The 23,936-nt window shown below is 39.1% G+C and overlaps 1 protein-coding gene across 8 annotated transcripts in view; it reads right to left on the bottom strand.

Annotated features, from left to right (window-relative positions):
• Window positions 1-23,936, bottom strand: part of FHIT (fragile histidine triad diadenosine triphosphatase) — a 1,437,020-nt gene that overhangs the window by 769,485 nt on the left and 643,599 nt on the right. For all 8 annotated transcript variants that reach the window (XM_040454580.1, XM_040454579.1, XM_040454577.1 and 5 more), the window contains one exon: window positions 23,434-23,553. In XM_040454580.1, the coding sequence (XP_040310514.1) occupies window positions 23,434-23,536 (103 nt within the window). In that variant the 5' untranslated portion in view covers window positions 23,537-23,553. The remainder of the gene's footprint in view (window positions 1-23,433; window positions 23,554-23,936) is intronic.

Below are 23,936 nucleotides of genomic sequence, written 5' to 3'. Positions count from 1 at the left end.
AAATACCCACCCTTCCAGTAGGGTCAATACCAATGATCTGGACACACAAAAAAAGAAAATAAGATCTCATGGGAGACGATAAAGAACAGGCTTCTGAAATAAGGACACCTTCATTCAAATATCAGCTCTAGTATTTACTAGCTGAAAGGCTCTGGGCAGTCATTACGTTTCAGAATGTGTTTGTCTCACAATATGGATAGTAATACTTATTGAGAATCATTGCTTTAAGAATTCAAAATAATACATTTAAGGTTTTAGCACAATGGCCCATGGGAATCATGACTATACTGCCATTACTAATAACTCATTGAGTACATTTACGTACCATGTAATGCATGTTTGCTGCAGATTCGATAGTGAAACAAATCATGACCTCTAACCTCTCAGATCTTACATCTAATGTGAAAGACACAATGAGAAGTGAATCTAATAAGGGATAAAAAATGTTCTGATAGGAAAATTAAAGATTGCTACAAGTAACTACTTTTTATTAATTTTTAAAAATTTATGTAGAACATAGAGATTAAGAATCTGAACTCTATCATCAGAATGCCTGGGTTGGAGACCCAGGTCTTCCCATTAATATTAGAGAGACTTGTCATGAGATTTTTCATCAGCAAAATCAAAAAGATAATAATAACCACCTCAAAGCATTTTCATGATAATTAACAGAAAAAACATGCAAAGTATTTAGAATAGTGCTGGACACATAGTAATTCTTCAATAAATGTTAGCTCTAATTACTAGCACTACTACAATTCCAGCAGTGCTGAGCTTTATAGAAATGGTTATGACCCTTCAGAATGTCTTCTTATGCACATACAAACATTGTTTTGTGTGTTTTGAGCCAATCATGCTGTAACTAAAACAAAACCTAAGATATCTCTAAAAATGCTTTCAGCTCATACCACTCAACTTTGGATCAGAAATATATAAATATTGGTATTGCAATTCTGAAGTTATTTTGAGTGTATTAAAGGATTGCAGAGTAAATGAGAGAGAATGGAAACACAAATACGAAATGAAGGAATGTGAGGAAGAACCCCCATACTGCTTGATTTCCACGGAGGTATAGTATGAACACATGATTTAAACTATATGCATACATACATACACATTTTCTAGTCCTTTCCACAAAAGGGTCTAATAACAATGTTATCCCAGAAGCGATGAACACACCTAATACCTAGACCTTATATTCTCTCCTAAAATAAGCCAGGGCTTTTTGGAAATAGCTAATTCTAGGACTGAAGGAAGGAAAACAAAATGAACTAGGAACACCTGGTGGCAGAAAATAAGGAAGTGCTTAAAGACCAATAGAGCCATGAAGAAAGGACATGGGAAACTGTGGGGCATTTGCTGCCCAACTTTGCACGCTTGTGCACAATTCTATAATAGTACAGATTATAATACCCTGAAATAAAAATAACCTATGAGTCAACTAGATGTGAGACCAAGACAGACAAAAGGAGTGAACAAAAAAGTCAAGGGCTTCTCTATAGAAGAATGCCCATTAGGAAAGGTAGAAAAAAACTGACAGAATTAGATAGCCAACATTTTGTAAGCCCCATGTTGTAAGTGACTCAGGCAAAGCCAGAAATAGATGCTAAAACTGAACCAGTAGACTGGGAGACATTTTATTGGGGAATAAGATATTCAGATGATAATTAAAGTTGCCATAAGCCTAAGAAAGATTGTTCTATAGCCATGATGACAAGTGGCCTCCAGAAACAGAAGGAAGCCTATTCAATCAACAATCTTTTGCTAGTCGACTGGTGACAGCCCATTGTTGCTTAATGTCAGCCAGTTAGTAACAAACTCAACACATCTCCAAGTACCAACGAATCAAACTGACCAGTACAATTCTCCCTTAAATAAATTTCTTTGTCTTTTTATTTTCAGATAATGAGTGATGGTCTGCAGTATTACCCCACTACATACTAATTAAGAAGAAAAAAAATTACAAGACCATCTGACAGTCACCGTCTAACCAAGTGGTCAAGACTGGCGATGCCAATAGCACATCAGACATGGCCAGACATGATGTGCCCTGGCATGAGGTGGTGAGAAGTGGACAGCATCATCTATTTGGTGTCCAGGCCAAAAATGTCTGACCTCATCTGAACCATGAGAAAACAGCCAGATGGATCAAGGAAATGCAATGTTACTTGGGACAATTGACCTGGAATCTTCAGATGACTTAGTGCCATGAAGAACTAAGGAGGTGGGAAAGTGTAACAGATTAGAGACAGCAAGGGAATTTAATAACCAATTAAAATGTATGGGCTGTGACAGGAGGAAACTGTGAGCTTTGTATCATGGAGAAAAGAAGCCACGTGAGAAAATCTAAGCATGGAAAGTACAAACAGATCACTAAACTGATATGGATTTTCTTGGGGGCACCAACAGTGGCGCCATTGTGTAGGAGAATGCCCTTATTCTTGGGAGATGCATGCTGAATTATTTAGTAAAGGAATGTCTTGATGTCTACAATAGCACACCGTTGGATAGTTTGGCAAAAGAGAAATGTCTATGGAGAAACATGGCGGGGGTAGATCAAGAAGTTAAAGCTGATGAATCTCAGGGAAAAACAGGTGATTGCTGAACTTTTCAACTTTTCTGTGAGTTTGAAATCACTTTATTTTCATTTTGAAAACCACATTAATATAGTACATTTGGAATATCCCAGATATTTTCTCTCTGCTCCAGTTTCTCAGTTACAATCAAAATAAATCTGTTGCCCTGTAAGTATTTTTGTAAGTCAGCTCCTATCTTTTTGGCAAAAAGAATGGCCCTAATAAGTGGATGAAGTACAAAATATTTAATTTGCAAAATGATTTTCCTCCCATGTAAGAAAAAAAGATAAATGTGTTTCAGTGAAGAATAGCCAAGATAAGATTCCCTTTGGAGTTTAAAAATCCTCCAGTCTTTATCGCAATGCATTTTATCTCTATTGTCAATAAGACACCCAGAAGTCTGTAAGAGGAGAAGAATGTTCCCGGACCCATCAGGAGAAATGGCGGCTGTGTCAATGCATTCATAAAGACACACCACTGCGCCAAGGGCATCATGGACTCTGAGCATTCTCCCTGTCTCCCACACTGACACTAGTCTTTGGTATGTCATCTGAGGAGTCTCTCATGGGAAGACAGGCCTTAATCTGTCAGAAGAGCATGTGAACAGAGGCCACCCGGCTGGATAAAATGCAGCTGGTTACCATGTCCCTAGGGGGACAGCGCATTGCCACAGACAAGGTGAAACAAGGCAGACAAGAGCGTGGGCTAGAGATGAACAGGCCGACCAGTGGAGTCTGCAGAAAAAACTCTGACCTAGAGCATAGGATTGCAGCTTGAAAAACACCATTAGGCAAGGCAATACAATCCTAGTGTACACAGCTCAAACAGTGAAGGGAACCAACGTGGTCCCTGGAGCAGGAGACATGTTGACTGTGGCTGGCAGTAAGGCTGCAGAGCCTGCGGCACGTACAGGAGGCCCCATCTGGTCTCTAGAACAGAATACAAACAGCGACCCTTGATACGGTGGGGAGGGCAAGAAGGAAAATCTATACGTTTACGGGACATGAACTGCAAGCAATTGAGGGAATTCAATGAGGGAGGAGGGAGGATAGCTTTAGTATTTATGGATTTACAGGAAGAGAAATGCATTATGATATCTAGCAACCCCAGCCCAAAGGGAACTAACCACACAATTAAAAAAAAAAAAAAAAAAAAGTCCACATTCAAGGACCTGGCCCTGCAAAGGAAAACAAGCTAAAAAAGGAAATTTGGGCTTTAATAATACAAATATTCACAAAGAGCAGGAGAGAAAATTCAATAAACCTTGTGGAACACAGAATCACATTTGACTCCTCTAGACTCTCGTAACTGCACAGAAACTTAACAATATAGCTAATATTCGACCCCTTCATCTGGGCCAGGGACAGCCTATGCATTTTACATCCATTAACTCCCATGATGCACATAACGATCCCATGATGTAGATACTATTACCCCATTTTAAGCATGAGGCAACTAAGGGAAAGACAGATTAAATAAATCCTAGGGTCTGCTCCTAGTAAGGAGGGAGCTAGGATTCACACCTAGGCATGAGTGGTTACTGCTTCCCAGGGTTCCAAATCACCCTCACCTTTAAGAAATAAAGCCCACATCTTTGGTTTCTTTCTGAGTGATGATTAAAGCATAAATAGCTGAAAAGAAGGGAGAAGCTATAGCTGAGACACAGGAGTGGGGAAGCACAATTAGAGGGTTCAGAGGAGCAGTTCACAAAATGTGTGGTCTACATACCGCTTTAACTGTTGAAAAGTTTTGATGTTATAAAATAATTAGGTTGTGGAGATGAAAAGTATAGCATAGGGAATATAGTCAGTAATAACCCTGCATGGTGACAGATGGTAACCACTTATTGTGGTGAGCATAATGCACAGAATTTTCAGTTCCCTATATTGTACACCTGAAACTAACACAACATTGTATTACCTGTCAACCATACTTTCATGTACCAAAAAAAGTATTGATGATACCAAGTATCTCATGCTTATGATGATTATATCTCCTGATACCTCGTTAGGAATTAGAACTGAGAAAATTTAAAATATTTAATGGTTTACTTAAAATAACGAACTTACAACATGTTAACACAAATCAATATTTTATGATAATCATATTTTTTGAAACAAAAAAATACTAGCATAAAGAGTGGCAGTGTTTTACAGTTTTGCAAAGCTCTCATGAATGGCTTGATAAAAGACAAATACATTCTCATTTGTAGTTCTGCTTTCTATCTGCCATGATAGGTCTTCTGGTCTAAGTGTAGGAAGAAAAGTTGGTCTCATACAGATAATGTAGTTGAAGAAGGAAAGACCTCACAGGTTCCCTGAAAGGCCTCAGGGACACTGGTGGCCCCAAAACCACTGGTTTAGAGCATGGACACTGCAGTTAGAACATTTGGGTTTGAAACCTGACTTTGCCACTTAATACATGCTTGATCTGAATTAAGCTTTGAATATCTTATTCCTTTACCTATAAAACAGAGGCACTCAGTACCTGTCTCATAGAATTGCTTATGAGTATTAACATTTTTCAAATACTTAGACAAATTTTCAAGGCATATATCAATGTTACATGAGTAATGTTAAATAAGTTCTAAAATAATCACTTGGTTTTACAAGCAGAATCTCTGTCATGGGTTGGCATCTTCATACTGAATTTTATATTCCCACAGCTGGGACAACAACAAGGATTTCTTTAGCAGGAGTGAACATTCATGGAATCATATCCATGTTATAATAGGAATCCCAGTAAACTGAGAATGGAGTTCAGATACATACTTTGACAGCCTGAGAGAAGGAAAAAAAAAAATCATTGGGATCTCCACTTTCAGAGGATGACAGCATCCTACCTTCAAAACGCTTCCATGTTCAAAGTCACACCAGGCAGTGGTAATTCTTTCAGGTAATGTGTGTTCAGTTTTGTCTATAAAAACATGTCAGGGGAGCACCTGGGTGGCTCAGTCAACTGAGCTCGACTTCGGCTCAGGTCATGATCTCACAATTCTTGAGCGGGAGCCCTACATAGGATCACTCCTGTCAGCCTGTTAGTGCAGAGCCTGCTTCAGATCCTCTGTCTCCCTCTCTCTCTGCCCCTCCCCAACTTGTGCGCGCGCTCTCTCTCTCTCTCAAAAATAAATAAACATTAAAAATTTTAAAAAACATGCCAGGAAGTCATTAAGCTGACCCATTCAGACAGGTTTTAATGACCAAAAAGTGGTAAATGGTTAAGAACAATCAAGAGTTAATATTACAGAGAGATCTTAAAATTTCTCATCACAGAAAAAAAAGTACGTGTGGTGAGAATGATCACTAAACTTACATGGTAATCATTTTGTAATATATCCCTATATCAAATCATTATGTTCTATACCTAAAACTAATACAATGTTATATGTCAATTATATTTCAATTTAAAGGCCAATAATTATATGTCCAGTTTAGGTTAAATATATTTCTATATGGACAAATTTCTATTTATTTTATTCCTAAAAACTGATAAAGGTCATTCAGGAGATGGTCTAAGAACTGAAAACAGAATGAAGAATTTATTATGGGTACCTTTTCCTACTTGTATCACTTCTCTACACGGTGTAATTTTGATTAAATGTATAAATCTTCCATTCAATTCCATCAAACCTCCCACATCTTCTTAGATTTTGCCCTCCACTTCATTCAATATCCTCAGTTTTCATTTTTTGGTTTTTTTCCGAAGACTATCAGAATCCTAGAAAATGGGTTATTTCCCCTGCTTCTCTACATTTACCTCACTAGGGCCACAGGCCGATGACCTACTTGTATGGCTATAGTTTTTCTTGTTGTTCATCAATAGTCAAAGGATGATCTTCAGCTTAATGAAATAATCTGGCTGATTAGGAATTGCCATGTAGGCTTTAATTATTTTCAAGGAATTACAGTATTATAGAATGCATTCCATATAGTTACATTAAGCATAATCTAGAACACAAAACAACACTATAATATATTGAATGTAAGATCTCTGGTGACTCAGGAGACACGTGACAAAAGTACCACATTCCCCAAGATCTACCTTTTTCATATTACCTTCAGCCAGGAAATACGTAAAAGCGGCAATTAATAATAGAAAGACCAATGTAAGAGTTTAACAAAGAAACATACACGTATTATTATTGTAAGAATGCAAAAGCACATCTCTGCTTCCAGAACAACCACCTGCTTCATTGCTACCCACCCTGTAGTCTCTTCACTTATAATTCGAGAAAAGCATTCATCTGCCTCCTTCAAAGTGATGCCAGGAACATAGAGTGAATTTTTTAAAGCCTGTCTATGAAGTGCTATGAGCTTGGTGATAGCTGACGAAAGAAAGAGAAAAACCTTAAAAAAAAAAAAAAAGAAAAGAAAATATTTAACTGATCTCAGGATAGAAAGACTTTGTAAGCCTAAAAGAACTGGAGAAACTCACTAATGATAAAGCTGATAAGCTTAACTATGACAAAAGATTAAAATGTATGTTACTAACATCATAAGCAAACTAAAGAAGAGATCAAAATAAGAATAATATTTGCAATGAATACGACAGGCAGAGAGTTAATTCCTAGAAGACCTAAAACTTCAATAGAAAAAGGAGCAAAGGATATTAACAAATAATTAACTATGAAAATAATTCATAGATACATTTAAAAGTTCACCCTGCTATCGATTAGGTGGAAATAATGACATAGATAAATCTTTAACTTGGCAAAGGTTAGGACACATTCAAAAATCTTAAATGCTTAAAGTTGATGAGGGTATACAGTCAGATGTATGTTGCTTGTGTATTGCTGATGTAAAACACATTTGGAAATATTTGTCAATTTAAACAATGCATAACATTTTATCAAATGATCCTAGTTAAGAAGTTTATCAGGAATGGAACCAAAGATCCTTTATCAAAACATTCATGATACAGTTTGAATAGTGAACACTAAATTATAATAGATCCATATAGTGTAATATTCCACCATTAGAACTCTCGGGGTAACATATATATTTAAAAATCAGAAAATGTCAACAATAGGTAAAAAAAATCAGGTTATAAAGTTTTTTTCTTTTCTAGAGAAATGGATAAAAACAAAAAAAAAGAAATAAACTGAAATTTTAGCAGGAATTATGTTTAGCTAATGAGATTATAGATGGTATACATTTTATATAATGGGAAAACATTCTTATAGTTAGAAAAAAATAAATGCAAGAATAAAAAACTTGTTACACTTGATCTAAACTAGATTGCTCTTATATAGACATAATTTAGACAAAACGTTTCTTCAGTCAAGCAATTCATTAGCTGGTTACTAAAAGATTACATTAAGAATACCAGATGCTTCTTTGACCATAAGCAACTCCTCCCCTTTCTAACATTTCAGTAGTACTAGAACTACATCAGTGCTGAGTATCTACTGTGTACTGATTATATCAGGAGATGAAGATGTGGGAGGCAAGAGAGATGATGAAAGGAGGGGGAAAAAAAGGGACAGCTTCACTTGAAATTGAATAAAAGAGAAGCATGTGGTCCAGAAAACCAGTCAGCCCAGACCCAAAGCTTTCCAGCATGTGTAGGTCGAGCACTGCAAAATGAAGGCCTATTGCTTATCAGCAAATTGTTAGCAATCTCATTACCCTGAGGGTTGCACAGAGATGCTACACTTAAAAAAAAAAAAATCCATTAAAATTAGTTCAAAGATCAAGACACAAAGGTGGTGTGAGAGGGTCATTTTTCAGTGCTATGTGTGGAGAAAAGAGACTTGTACAGTAACTCCCGTTACAGTTAATGAGGGTTGAGCATCTAGAATGATTTAAACCCCCTGAGAATTTAATTTAAAACCACCATGGCAAAGCCACTCTCAGCCATGAATGAACCCCAGCTTCCCAGGCATTAAACACAGTAGAAAATAATATGTATTTTTCATCACACCACACAGAAAAAAGTAAAAAGGCTCACAGAACATCAAATTCCCATCAATTTAAAGGTTTATTTTTAATCCTGGGTACTATTTTAATGCCATTTTTAATTAAGTAGTTTAAAATTAGGTCTGGGTTATTTCAGTTGCTATGTGATATTCTTATACCCAGGAATCCAGAAAGTTTATTTCAGTTTAAACTTCAGTTGACAAATTTAGGGCCACAATTAAATGATGCCCTTTACCCAAACCCAAGCCCTGGACCATCCTTCAAGTATCATGAAAATGGAAAGTAGAAAAACTATAATTATTATTATGCCATGCTCCCATAAGCCAAATCCATTCATTCATTCTTGTCTTCCACACCATCTGAATTTAGTATTCAACACAGTCCAGGAGGTGGGTTAGAGTTACATCTTTACTTTCACATGAAGAAACAAAACAAGGGGTGCCTGGGTGGCTGTCGGTTAAGTGTCCGACTTCATTTCCGGTCATGATCTCACAGCTCTTGAGTTCGAGGTCAGAGCCTAGAGCCTGGAGCCTGCTTCGGATTCTGTCTCTCCCTCTCTCTCTCTGTTCCTCCCTGCTTATGCTCTGTCTCTGTCTCTCAAAAATAAATATATGTTAAAAAAGAATTAAAAAAAAAAAAAAGATAAAATGACTTGACTAGGTTTCCCCAAATGAACTAAAATCCAGTTCTCCAAATCCTCATCCAAAGCTGGCTGGTAGTTTTCACAAATATAAACAGCTCTGCACCCAAAGAGGGTAAAGGAAGCAACAGACACAGGGGTAGAACTCCTTCTCCCTGCATGTTCAACTCCAGAGACAGGACAAGAGCCTCGCTAATCATCACTAGTTACTGTTTCCACACCTTGAGTTCTGTGGCAGGTCAGGAAAGGTCTCTGTGTGGAGGTGAGGACACAGGATCTGGAACCTAAAAGAGATCTGAGGAGGCACATGAAGGTCACAGGGAGGTACACTCCTGGTGGAGACAACAGCAGGTACAAAGACCTAGCAGGAGCAGCAAGTTGAATGAGGCAGGGGCCAGAAATCCAGGAGGCCAAGGTGAAGCCTGGAGGCTTTGTTCTAATTGAATGAAACAACCAGTGAAAGTTCTTAAAAGAAGAACCTGGTCTAATGCCTATATTAAAAAGACCATGCCTTGGGGCACCTGGGTGGCTCAGTCGGTTGGACGTCCGACTTTGGCTCAGGTCATGATCTCGCAGTCCGAGAGTTTGAGCCCCGTGTCGGGCTCTGTGCTGACAGCTCAGGGCCTGGAGCCTGCTTCGGATTCTGTGTCTCCCTTTCTCTGACCCTCCCCCGTTCATGCTCTCTCTCTGTCTCAAAAATAAATAAATGTTAAAAAAAAATTAAAAAAAACAAAAAAGACCACGACTGCCACTATATGATGTTAAAGAGCAAGGGAGGGAGTGGTTGGAAGGCTTTGTGAACAAGGTACCTAGAGAGGATTGCCGTCCAGGCAAGATTCAGCGAGGGGGTGGGGGGAGATAGTGAGTGGTAGACTCAGGATCTATTTCCAAGGGAGAACCTCCATGTGCACTGTAAGGATATTGCGAGAACACTGTCAATCACGTATTCTAGCATCATCTCCTTGTGGAAGGATCTGAAGAAAATAGGACTCTCCTCTCTGGTGTTGCTCATGTTTTCGCATTTCCTGAGCAATCAGCCTATTTTTACCTCAAGGACAGATGCTCTTTCCTTCCTTTGGGATGGTGCCAGAAAACTCAGGGCCAACTTTGTGACCCATCTCTAGCAAGTATATGGAGAACTGTTACCCATTTCATCCACTAATTTCACTTTTGGCTTCATCTTACTTTCCTTATTTTCTTCCTGACTTTGGTTTGGTCTTATTTTTAAAGCACTTAATCTTGCTATACTTGATTAGTCAACTGAAGTCATTTTTCAGACATTCCAAGAAACAAATAGACAATATAGATTGACAATGTGTTGGTTGCTACACAAATAATCATAAACATAAAGGTTTTCTCAGAGGGATTCATCAGAGACTTATAAATAAGTACATGTGTAAGGAACCTGTGTGTGTGTGAAGCCAAGAAGACAGGCTCATAAAAACTTGACTTAAGGAATCAGGAAATTGCACACAGACCTGCTCTACACCCAGAGAAAGCAACATGGTAACAAAATGTTGGAAATCAAAGCTTACCAGATGATCAGATATCAAATCCTATGTTAATTCCTGACATTTAGGAGGATATAAAATACCACTTCAGACAGAGGGCTCAGCCAAGAAAGAACGCATTTTATCAGCCTGGCTAGAATCCACATGGAAATCTAGAAAAATTGTGCTGGGGGCAGGGGTGGGCAGGGGATGTGGGTGGGGTATTTTTTCACGCTCAAACCACCTGTTACTTTTCTCTTTTCCAGAGCCGGCCACTTTGGAATGATAAATGTTAACGATGCATCCAAGTGTGAGTGTGTACACATGTGCAGGTGAGTATAAAATCTAGGTCAACACTCTCTTAACCACTACACAGCATTGCCTGGTGTGAGAATTTATCAAATTGGTCCACTTGTTAAATGAGAACTCTGGTCCCTCCCACCCCCCCCTCTTTCTTTTTTTTTTTTTTCTTATTTGCTTTAAAGCTAAAAATTCCAAATAATCAATAACCAGAGTTACTCATTTAACAAATATTTACTGAATGCCTGCCATGCCCCAGGGACACTCCTAGGCCGTGAGGACACACTCTTGAACAAACTAGACAGCAATGCCTGCCTGCCCTTGTGGATGTCCCATTTCCAGTGAGCCTTTGACACCAGTAAGTTATAAAGTTACAATATTAATGCTACAGAAAAAAAAAAAAAAGAAAGAAGCCAGAGAGGTGTTGCAATGTTAAATAACAGCAAAGGGAAGGCAGTCCTGAGAAGGTGACGTTTGCATACAACTTGAATAAAGGTCTGAAGGAGATAAAACAGCATGGCGTACATTCATCAGGGGGAAGAGCGTTCCAAGAACAGTTGGTTCAAGCGCTGTGAGGCAGGACTGTGCTTAGAATATTCAATGAACAACAAGGAAGTGGGTATGGAAGGAGGGGAGTGAGTGTGGAAAGGAGATCAGTCTCCTGTGGCTGCTGTAACAAATTACCACAAACTGGTAGCTGAAAACAAAAGAAACGGACTCTCTAGCTATTTTGGAAGTCAGAAGTCTGAAATCAAGGTGTTGGCAGTTCCGGGGGAGAACCTGTTCTTCGCCTCACCCAGCTTCCGGTGGCCACCAACATCCCTTGATTTCTACCACACCACTCTTCCCTCTGCCTCCCTGGTCACGTTAATGCTTCCTCTGCTCTGTGCAGTCCCCACCCTTGTGTCACTAAGGACGTGTGCCACTGGATTTAGGACAGGTGCCACCCTAAAGATGATCTTATTTCAAAATTCTTAACTGCATTTCCTCTGCAAAGACCCTTTTCCAAGTAAGGTAATATTCACTGGTTTAGGAGATTAAGACAGACATACCATTTGGAGGTCACCATTCAAATCACTAAAGGATGATGACAGTAGATGAAATCAAAGGATAATGGTTGGTGGTGGGGGACAGATGCAAGACTCATGTAGGAATCTTGTAGATCATTGTATAACTGACTTTAGTTGGAAGCAAACAGGAAGCCATAAGCAGAGACATGACACAGATTCAAGATGTTTAATAGGCTCATTCCGGCTGTTATCATGTAGAACAGTCCAGTAGCATTCAACCCTTAGACTGATACTTCAGATCAAGAGTGTACCATATTCAGACTAGAATTGAAAAACAGAAGGAATAAAACTTGGCATATAGCAAGCCTTCACTGGCTAATTAAGGACACTCTGAAAATCCCCTACCGATCCCATCAGACATACCTGTTAAGTAATTGAATGCTCTTTTACCTAATCAACCTGTTTTGAAACAAGAGTAATATTTTCCCATAAATATTTCTTAACCATCTACTATACTCGAGATTCTGTTCCTAGGAATTAAGGCCATCAACAGATCACATACTACTATCTAACATGGTATTAACTGATAAATCACCTTTTTTAAAGATTTATGTTACCACTTTACTTGTGTCAACAGTGACTGAAGAATCTCAACTCTGGTTGGGGTGGGGTGGGCAAAGACGTGTTGTGCTCATATTCCTTGTTATTGCTCTTCTAATCATGCTACATAGAATCCCTTCCCAGACCCTTAGCAAGGTTTTGGCAGAATCTGTAACTCTGCACTCACTTTTCAGAATTAAAAGTATCTGTCCAGTCTCAGATTAAGGACAGGCTTGAGCGGCAACCTTGACTACTTTGAGCTGTCTTCCAACTTTTTCCCCATTCTGGGGCTGAGCTACTCTGATTTTAGAGGCAGCATGGTCTTAGGTAAATGGTTGTCAGCAGGTAAAAGGCTGGTATCCCGAGTCTAGCTCCAGTTCCATCTGGTGGGAGCTTTTGCAAACATATGGGTCTCAACATAATTCAAAGCTGATTTTTTTTTTTTCTGGAAAGGTATTCAAGCTCTACTGTCACTTTATCTGCTTCTGAGGGTCCATTCAAAAAAGGACAGCATGTCTTTAAAACAATGTCAGTGGTATATGACCCAGTCACATTTCTCGACAGGTCAGTGCCTCAGTTATGCCAATATCTACCTGAGCACCCTTGTGGCACATGCCCACTGCTTTGGCATTCATGGTTCTGTGCAGGACCAAGGGACATGCTGAATTGCTTATATGTTTCTTCCAAGGGCTCCAGACAACAGGGGTGTGGTAGAAAAGCTGTTTCCATCTTCTTCTCAGGAATATTACTCCTCAATCCCTTTTTTCCCTTCTACTATAGGCCATTCCAAAAAGGCTCTTCCCATCCTTGCCCCATTCAGAAGCAAATGAGAGGCAGGCACTGGTCTGTGCTCATGTGTAATCCCAAACTCTATAGAGTAGATGGGAAGTTCTCCTAAGGAGCCTATCCTGTACCTGTACCACACTCCTATCCCATAGCAGTTGTCTCTATAGCCTGCAGGTTCCATAGCTCAGCATCCAGATAGGGAACAAAATGGCAGCACCCTTTGGTTGAAATCATCCAGCTCGGTTCTTTGAGCTACATTCTGCTCATGACTTTCATTGGCAGTAAGAGTCATCTAGAGGGAGAAGAGTCCTCTGGAATTCTTCATTCCATCCGGCTGTACATTTCCCCTCACTGATTCTCCTCATACATAGTCTGGCAGCATGGAAGTGTGGCTCAACATGGTAGGTCTGGTTCTGCTGCTACCCCTTAGTAAAGTGAGTGTGGCTCTCTCTCATATATGAGTAGCTCTCCAGGAAGATTGTCAGCCTTCCTGTTTGGGCTCCAGTTGCTCATATTCTAGGACAATGTGAAAAGTCTTAGTGAATGTCTGTTCTATTCCTGAATTTCAATGACTTTACTGAAGATACAGCTCCACGAGAAAAAAGCTTCTAGGGGTCATTTGGTTTCCAAACAGAATAGAAAATACTAACTAGTATTCTACCCGTCTGCATGAGAAACACTCTAAAGATTTTAATGTAATTTCTGTTGATTTATTTTATCCTGACATATCTTATTTAACAAATTTTAAAGCAATCATCTTTGGTGAATGGAAAGGGATCGTGGTTTACTGTTAAAGTATTAGCACTCAACAGATAAGTCTTAGTTCCTACAAATCTGTTGAACTGGAAATAAATCTTAAAGATGAAAAGATCTCTTGATAAGTACAGCCATTTCAAAAGCTATTAGAAAACAGAATAATTAGAGAGCCAGATGAGTTTTGCTCCTCCTGGACTCACTTTACCTAGGAGCAAAATAAAGCTAGACAAGCTAGACCACTTGTCCTCCCACACCAGCACTGCAGAATTCACCAAGGTTAGTCCTATTCTTAAATGATAATGATGATTACACCTAAACAACAAAGCCACCAAAATGTCAGTGAGAAATACAAGTGGCAGAGAATACATTTACAACAACATAGCCATAGAAAGGAGGAGTAATAGGGAAGGTTTTAGACTCTGGGGAAAATAACTCCTTACAGCACCTAACCAATGATACAAAAAGGTTTGCTGCTCATGGGATGGCAGCTAGAGGGGGTGGAGAGAAGGACACAGAGAGGCTCAAGAGTCCCAGGTGAAGTCCTCACTTCCATCTAGTAGAACCACCATTGGCCTGAGACTCAACCTTCCCATTTCAACTGCTCATTGGTCAACAAGGACAAAACAAAGTAGCAACTCCAAAAATGCATTACTCATCATAATTTATTATTTAAGTTTAATTAATTTCCAAAATATTTTTAACAAAAGATATTAGGAAGTTGTATATGTGTATATACACTTTTTTTTTTATTTTTTTTTTCAACGTTTATTTATTTTTGGGACAGAGAGAGACAGAGCATGAACGGGGGAGGGGCACAGAGAGAGGGAGACACAGAATCGGAAACAGGCTCCAGGCTCTGAGCCATCAGCCCAGAGCCCGACGCGGGGCTCGAACTCCCAGGCCGCGAGATAGTGACCTGGCTGAAGTCGGACGCTTAACCGACTGCGCCACCCAGGCGCCCCTATATACACTTTTCACCCCTACTACAAATGCACACAGGAGAAATAGGACACTATCTCAGTCTCCTCCTGCTATAGGTTAAGCTTTACCCTAAATTGTTCTTAGAGAACTGTCAGGTCATGTAAGGAACGTGGTCATTTGAAATAAAGAACTCTATTTTCCCGTTTTGTTTTTAGAATAGTTTTTTTTTAATGTTTACTTATTTTTAATGTGTTATTCGTTTTTTTGAGACAGAGACAGAGACAGAGCATGAGCAGGGGAGGGGCAGAGAGAGTGGGAGACACAGAATCCAAAGCAGGCTCCAGGCTCTGAGCTGTCAGCACAGAGCTCGACATGGGACTCCAACTCACAATTTGTCAGATCGTGACATGAGCCCAAGTCAGATGCTTAACTGACTGAGCCACCCAGGTCCCCCTTATGTATTTATTTTTGAGGGATAGAGAGCACATAGGCAAATGAGGTAGGAGCAGAGAGAGAGGGAAAGAGAGAATCGGAAGCAGGCGTGGCTCTGTCAATGCAGAGCCCAACGGGGCTCAGCCTCACAAACTGTGAGATCATAACCTGAGCCAAAATCGAGTTGGATGCTCAACGGACTGAGCTACCCAGATGTCCCTGAATTCTGTTGTTTTTAATTTATTGGTAAACCTGTGATTCTGCTGGACTCAATGGTTTTGAAGAACAAATATCAGGTTTGAGTCAAAGGGTCTAACAGCAGCTTCCTCCTATCAGTCTTCATCTCTCTACAACCAGGGCTGTCACTGAGACATGGCCACTGGCATGTCCATTCCTGTTATTAAACTCTCAAAACCCTTCTGTATGTGCTATCCCCTGCATGTTGCTCCTTCCTCTTTGCCTCCTCCCCTGGGGCTCCCCAGACCTCTCCACAATACAGAAATTGATAGGTTGATGTTTGACACAGCAGAGAGTTTCCAAGAACTACCCTGACATTGGTCAGTGCCATGTGTCATACTAATTGTTTGCATATGAAAATAATGCCTCTGCCTAAGACATATCCACCCACATCCTGAGCCCCAACCGTGGCTACATCTAAGCCAAACCAAGACTCCTGAGGCACATTTAAAGCCTGTAGGAGAAATCCCAGGAAATAATTTAGAACACAAAACTAGTTCCAAGATCTACTATTGTAGAGAGTTCCTAGGATAAGGCCCATTTAGAATTTGTGCCCAAGAGCTATTTGCAAATTTATAGTTATTTTTTCAGTCAATTAGTCTGAGAGAAGAAATGGAAGCTAAGTAAATAAATTAGATCATTAATTTGCAATAAATATAAATTATGCTAATTCTAAAAATTGAACATATATACAAACTACATATATAATAAATGAGGAATATACATAAGACTCTATTAGCAAAAGAAAGCCATCTTGACTTATTGTGTTGTGGAAAATCCATGTTTATTCCTTCAATAGATTTTAACAGTTTTGATATGTGTATGAAAATATAGGATAAACATTAACTGCCTACTGATGTTCCAACAAATCTATTTTCATTCCAAATGGAAATTAAAATATATTTTGCATTATTTAAGTTAATTACGTGACATTTCTTATGAATAATGATGTATTATTTCATTCATTACTTCTAATTATGTTCTGTTACAAGTGTGAGGCTGGCAACACCGTGGCCAGCCTTTCCCTGTTCCTTACAATCTGATGGCTTGCATGGGAAGCAGGTCAAAAACATGCCTGGAATATAATGAACAGAGTTCAGTAATTGTTAACCGTGATGATTTAAAATTACCTGGGGAAAGTTTCACATAGAAACAAATAGAAATGGTAAATGGCTTGTCCTGTTATAGGATATTCATTTTTGCAACTAATATGAGAAATATTCAAAGTGTTATTTTAATACCTATAATTACCATCCTACCATTTGCTACAGCTGGAGACAGAGCACCCCTCATACTGTCCTCCCCCGCCCCTCCCTGTGCTCACATACCAACAGAGTTCTATTTTATATCGACAGGCAGATTGTAAAGATATCTTTTTCTGGTGGTGAAAGTGATTCTATAGGCTTTGTGCAATTCTGAGAGAATGCAGCAACCTCCTAAAAGCTCTACTCAAAAAGCTAGTTGCATTTCCCTCCATTAATGCATAACCATGGTCAGACCTGCCCATTTCACCCCATTCACAGCAGGGCCTGAAGCTAGAAGGTAAATCCTATTATAAAGAAGAGGTCAAGGTGAAGGAAAATCACTCAGAAGAGGAGCCAAGTGAACCACAAGGCCACCATATGCATATCCTCATCAGCCAGCACTCAGCAAGGAGCCAGGGAGAGACCACTGACAGTAGGAAGAGGCCAGGATGAGGTCTAGAGACCAATCTGCACATGCTTTACATCCACCGCCTCATGGGTGAGTCACCTTGGTTTGAATGGGCCAGGACAAAGGGTATAAAATCCACACATTGTTTTCCATCCGATTTCAAACGTTCCCTGCACACATACAAAGCATCTATTAATTCCTTCAGTATCAGGTGCCAACAATCCATCATTGTGTCTACAATAAAAACAAAGACACCAGTCCCAGCTCCAGGAACGAAAAATAAACCTGGGGGAGGCAGAGCTTGGCAAGGAGCATTCCTCTTTCTCCTCTGGTACCCAAGACAATTACTACCCACTGACCCTGCATGTAGCCTCAGAATCGTCCTTAACACTGTGAGCTAATTACCAACCAAAGAAGTGGCATCTGAGATAAAATGCATTTGCTCTTTGTGCAGTAATTCTTCAGATGACCAGTCAAGATTGATGAGGGTCACACAAGGTTTGTCTTGCAATGAGGGTTGCCAAGATCTTCTGTGGTGGGTTCTAGATGCTTGAAAAAAGAGATTAGTCAACTTAGTGAATGATAAAAGCATCCAAGAGTTTCCTTTGTCCCTGCTGACCGATGCCATCAAAGACTCTTTCTAGCTACCAACCCAAAGGTAGGTAAACATTTATACGGGAACCTTTCCCACAGAAACAGAATTGTTCTAACTGAACAACCACTGCCACATGCAGAATTCTTGAACACAATAACCTGCAAAATAAAGAAAAATATGACTGTAAGAAAACCAACTTGTCCCACTGCAGCTCAGGACAAAGGACAGCAAGATTGCCCTTGAATGTTTCTCCAAGAGTACTTTAAGCTAGCTAATACACGACAGGCATGCACGGGGGGGGGGGGGGGGGGAGGGGGGGAAGAAACACTGAAGGAAATTTTAAGAAAGAAAAACTATCTTTAGTAATAAGGATATTAAAATAGTGCCTGTGCTTATTTTATTTGCACAGGAAGGTTTAAAAAGAAACTCTTTTGAGAAATGAAAGATCATCAGATCGCTAATAACTGCAGTTTCCTGAACAATTAAAGAAATTCACAAGATTACAACCTACTCAGGAAATGACAAATATTTCTGATTTTTATGGAAGAACTAAAAGGGCACTTTTATCTATAGCATCCATTCCGTAAGAAGCACTGTTAAGTAATGAAGCTATTTTTATTATTTGTTCATTTGCTTCAGGAGAACTCAACACGGCAATAGTCTAAAAACAGACAACTTCCCATTGCTTGCTTGGAAAGGTAAAATCGTATATTAAAAGACATTTGCCAGAGTTTTCTTTTTTACCTATTAAACTTGGACCTTAGAGAACAATTTCCATTGTGCCCAACTTTTGTTTCTAACATTCAGCAGAAATATCTTTCAAGGGACATAGTCTAATTCTTCACAAATGCACTTTATAAAGCTATCCTCAATGCATCATCCAAACAGTGTCTGCACTTGATAACATTCGGTGTGCAAAGCTCCTGTTTGGAAAAACCTGCTCTTTTTAAAAACTGATCCAATAAACTGTTGACAAATGATTTGTATAATACAGTATGGCCAGCAAGCCAGGTTTATCTCTGTCATTACACACTGCATTCAACCCGTTCACAAACGTCGCCGTGTTCCCTTACGTTAGGGCCCCTTCTGCCATTCTGAATAGCAATCCAAAGATCAATACGCAGTCTGCTGAAAACACCAGGACATAACAAATGAATAATTTTACTTACCATAAAAGCCCCAGTCTCTAAATGGATTCCACTAATACTCAAATTCATTTTTCATGCTCAAGATGGGAGGGAGATGTAGCACAATGCAAGGGAACGGGGTACGGAGAAGTATTAACCATACTGGCTCAAATTTACTTAAGCCATGAACAATAGCTGGACTGCACTGAGGTCCATGAATAAAATGTTCACTATAGAATTCTTAAGATGCAATCTCCAAAATGATTCTGTTCTCTCACCAAGACACTCTGAAAAGCATTTTCCAGGAACAAGAAATTAATGGATTAAAGACATTCTGACATATCCTTCTAGAGTGTTGCACCACAGAGGCCAAAGCCTGTTCAATCAGCTTTAAACACTGTTTGCGACAAGCAGAAGTATTTGCTTTCGGTGGGGACAAGGAGGGATTCGAGTGGGTCTTTTGAGAATGAAGCCAATAGTCTTGCTTCAAAAGTTTACCTTTGGCCCCTGATCTAACAGTTCTTTTCCTCCTCTGAAAGGTACGAAAAAGTCAGTGAGCAATGTCCTAAGAAAAAAAGGTTTGGGGAGAGGGAGCAAAATGTTAGAGAGAACACAAGTTCAAAGATGACATTTACAAGTCTCATGAATGGCACATTCCCCAAAGGCCACCTGAATACTCTTTAAAAATAAAATCATCATAAATACAAAATAATAATTTCCCATTTATGTAAAGATGCCAATATACTGCCCTTAAAATACAGACTTGTCCATTGAAAACTAACAGGCAAAAAAAAATCTTTTTCCATCGGCCATCAATTCATTCACCACTTTTAGACTTAACTGTACCCTTGTAACACAGACATGTAAACAAGATTCCAACTGACAAAGCAGGAGGGGAAAGTTGGAAAAAATATAGCTTTAATAGGATACTATAAGATCTGGAATAAAATGGGAACAAGATTTGGCTGGTGCTTGGGCATACTGAAAAGGCAGGATTTCCATGGACCCTTGTTGTCCCGCTCCATCAATCGAAATGATCCATATGCTCCTGATGATTACAGCTTCACTTAAAATTCAGACAGGATAGTACTTTGGATGCTGAGGAAAAAGACATGTAAGAGCTCCTGCCCCACCCCTTTCCAGGAACGAAGGACTCGGCACAGAGACAAACAAGAATGCACATAGTTCTGACACGAGGCAGACTGGGTAAGTGTTTGGCCCAATGCCTGGAACAGAGCAGGAGCTCTGTAATAAACTGCTGCATGAATCGACATGCAAATAAGGAGTCAAGGGTCACAGAGAGGACCACACATTTACTTCCTGAGAGGGCAAGGCGGGTATCAAAACATTTTAGTTGAAACAAAAAAGGATGGGTAGGATCTCATCTCGAAGAGAAAGGCAGGGTAAAGGTGGCCAGGGGTGGGGAACATGGTGAAAGGAAATACAACACCTGTTTAGGAAATAGTTGTAAAGGGGGAAGGTTGAGTCAAGATAGTGAAAATCTTTTAGGGGCACCTGGGTGACTCAGTCGGTTAAGTGTCCGACTTCAGCTCAGGTCATGATCTCACGGTCCGTGAGTTCAAGCCCCGTGTCGGGCTCTGTGCTGACAGCTCAGAGCCTGGAGCCTGCTTCGGGTTCTGTGTTTCCCTCTCTCTCTCTGTCTCTCTGCCCCTTGACCAACTCATGCTCTCTCTCTCAGAAATAAATAAACATTAAAAATGAAAAAAAAAAAAGAATAGTGAAAATCTTTTAAGATTATGCTAAAGAGTTTGGACTTTCTCCTTAAAAAAAAAAAAAAACATTCATTATATTCACTAGTAGTTTGGAAGGGACTAGGAAGGAGAAAGATAGGATTGGGAGCCATGGTCTGAATGATGTGTGGGCTGGAGAGAAGTCCAGGAGCAGGGAGGGTTCAAGATGCTGTACGACTTAGGACACCCACACCAAGGGGCTCATCTAGGGCAGACAGAACAGAGCACTGGGGGAAGATTAAAGCCCGCTGCAGACATCTCACCATTTATTTTATGAAATGTGAGTGGGCAGAGCTATCCACAGCTTCAATTCCCAAATCACAAGACAAAAGAATATCGCTTTCTGCAGGCAAATGAGTAATGTATTAAGATTCTTCTCACCGTTGTCACCTAGCCGAGTTTACAAAGGTAAAGTAAAAAAATAAAAAAAAAATCACAAAATCATCATATAAAAAGGATTGTCTGAATACATTATCTACTGGTCCTGAGACCCCTTTCAACCCTGCAGATATGAAATGCCTCACTCAATATACAGATTATAAAAATGTCCTGGTTCTGTTATCCTCAGAAAGGGTCGGCTCCTTCTTGCTACCTTCCAAGCAAACTGAGGTTTGCTCACTTTAATGCGACGTCCCTTGTGTCCCTGGCATTTACTCAAAGATAGGAGAACTGACCAGGACCCATTTCCAAAACAGCAGCTCCAGTGCCATCTGGAAAAAGACTAGTCATCATTTACTAACGGCTCACTATTCAGCTTGTGCATTTTCCTAGAGGCAGACACCTCAACTGAAGTACAAGCATGTCAATGACCTATATCTTGCATCACACCTGACAAAATTTGTTAAAAAGACCATGAAAATCAAGTTTTCTATTATCAAGATATGAGTTAAAAAAATTACAAAGCTAAATTCATTCTATTATTAACCATTAAAACAGCAGTACAACTGTGCAAACTTCCAGGGCAAGGTATTAAAATTTGTTCATCTAAAATCGCATTTTCATCCCAGGTCCCCTCTTTGATAGAAGATAAAAGTCAATTAAAGCTGGCACTCAAAGAGATATGGCATTTCAACCATATTCTTTTGACACCAGAATGCTCAACCATTAAAAAAAAATCCACAGAGGAAAAAGACAACCACAAACTTGCAGCAGAATCAAACGAAAAAATAAAATGCTTCTGTCATTTTAAGAACTTCAAAGTCTCTTAGAAGAACTCCATATAAAATTGACATACAGCTTGAAAATTTTTCTTTTTTTATAGGACTTTCCTGAACCATTCTAGCTTTTATTTTTACTTCAGTAGACAAGAAATGATATTTTTAAATATTTACCATTTATAATTTAGACTATTTTTATAAATTTAAAGGTAAATATCAAGAAGTAATTTGTATTAGTTTATTGCTGTTATCATTAGTTTTATAAATGTACATAATTTATTTAGTCAAAATTAAATTCAAGGAATCCGGGTGTCTACCATAAAATCACAATTCTCTTTTGGTGCTTTTTTTCTTATTTGTGTTTTTTTTCAATGTTACATCAGGTATATGGCCCAGAAAGGAGATTATTCCTGAAGTTCTCACACACTTTGAAAATTCCCATAGGGGAAAAAAATTATACACACACACACACACACACACACACACACACACACATACATATACACACACACACACAATTTTAATTTACTCTGGAAAAAAAATCTTGAGATACTTACAGATTAAAAATTACAGAGACATTTATTTCAAAGTAAAATCATGTCTTAGTTTGGAAAATGTTTATTATCTTAAAATATGAAATTTTATACTTTATTGCCCTCTGCATAGTAAATTAAATTAGAGGGAAAGAGAAAAAAATAACTCTAAAGCATCAGTACAAAAGTCATTTGCACACAGTCACGAGTGACACTCTAAGCAAACACAAAAATAACTCCAGAACATTTCACCAATTCCTGCTGCTCCCGCTGCAAAGAATAAAGCTTCCAATGAAGTCAGCAGCAGGAAAGACAACAAGTCAATGGTCAGAGAGAAATAAAACTCTACCACCAATGATACTGGATGACCATCCAGAAGCTGGGATGCTCTCCAAGAAAAAAAAAATGCTATTTCAGATCCTAAAATGAAAATGACTATTTTGTTAAGTATATTGAGGTATATGAATTTGCTAGAATGATCCCTAAAAGGTAAAGACACCAAGTCAATCACAAATCCTTAGGTAATACCTTATTTCCACATCACAAAAGTGTCAGCCAATCTCTATCTTACTATTAAGATTTGCTACTGATAACTGAAAACAAAGTACCCATGATATTCACTAGGCCCACTTTAGAAGCACCTATTTATTTACACAGCTACTATAGTGAAAAGGTCAAGTAAAAATTCACCTCCAAAGCCACGGTTGCTAAGCAACTCTTTTCAGAAAGTTCTGCAACATTGATCAAGCATATTACTGGTGCCACCAACTGGATTCGGAATAAATGCAACATCTTACCTGGTTTCTCCAAAGGGGGAGGAAGGCGGAGCCCTTTTCTTTTTCAGACCGACATTGGAAGCCAATGCTGCAATCCTCTGGTCTGTTAAGTTCAGAGGCATTTTATTTTTCCTCTCTTAAAACAAAACAAAACAAAACAAAACAAAAAGGATACGTCCTGGTACCACAGGTTTCCTGTTCACAAGAGCAAAGGACAGTTCTGTTTTGAGAAAAACCACAGAGGGCTTGATGAGGTGTTGGCCAAATCTGAATGACATTTCCTCACGGTTGAAACCTGAAAAAGAAGATGATTTAGGAAATGAGAATTTGTAAAATTCAGATGAGAAATTCAGATTATATACAACTCTAAAAAAAGCAAATTCCAATACTACAGATTGTTAGTTGCAAAGTAGAAATCACTGAAGCTGTTCCCCATTTAAGTCCACTAAGATGGATTCTTGGCAAATCCTCCTAAAATACTCTCCTCTCCTTACCCAGTGTTGCCTTGATTGTTTTTAAGCAGAAGCTCGCACAAGGACAACAAAACAGTCTTCTTAAATCCCTCTGTAATTCAAGTCGTCACCTGAACCCAAAGTTACTAGGTTCCGCCTGTCAGGTTATTTTTATCCATTCATTTCATCATTTTTGCTAAGCTGAAATTCTTAATTGTTAAGCATG

The sequence above is a fragment of the Herpailurus yagouaroundi genome, unplaced genomic scaffold, assembly GCF_014898765.1.
Source record: "Herpailurus yagouaroundi ecotype Mexico unplaced genomic scaffold, PumYag 213, whole genome shotgun sequence".
NCBI classification, from domain to species: Eukaryota; Metazoa; Chordata; class Mammalia; order Carnivora; family Felidae; genus Herpailurus; species Herpailurus yagouaroundi.
Note: the sequence above shows the minus strand (reverse complement) of the source record. Positions and strands in the feature narration are given on the sequence as shown.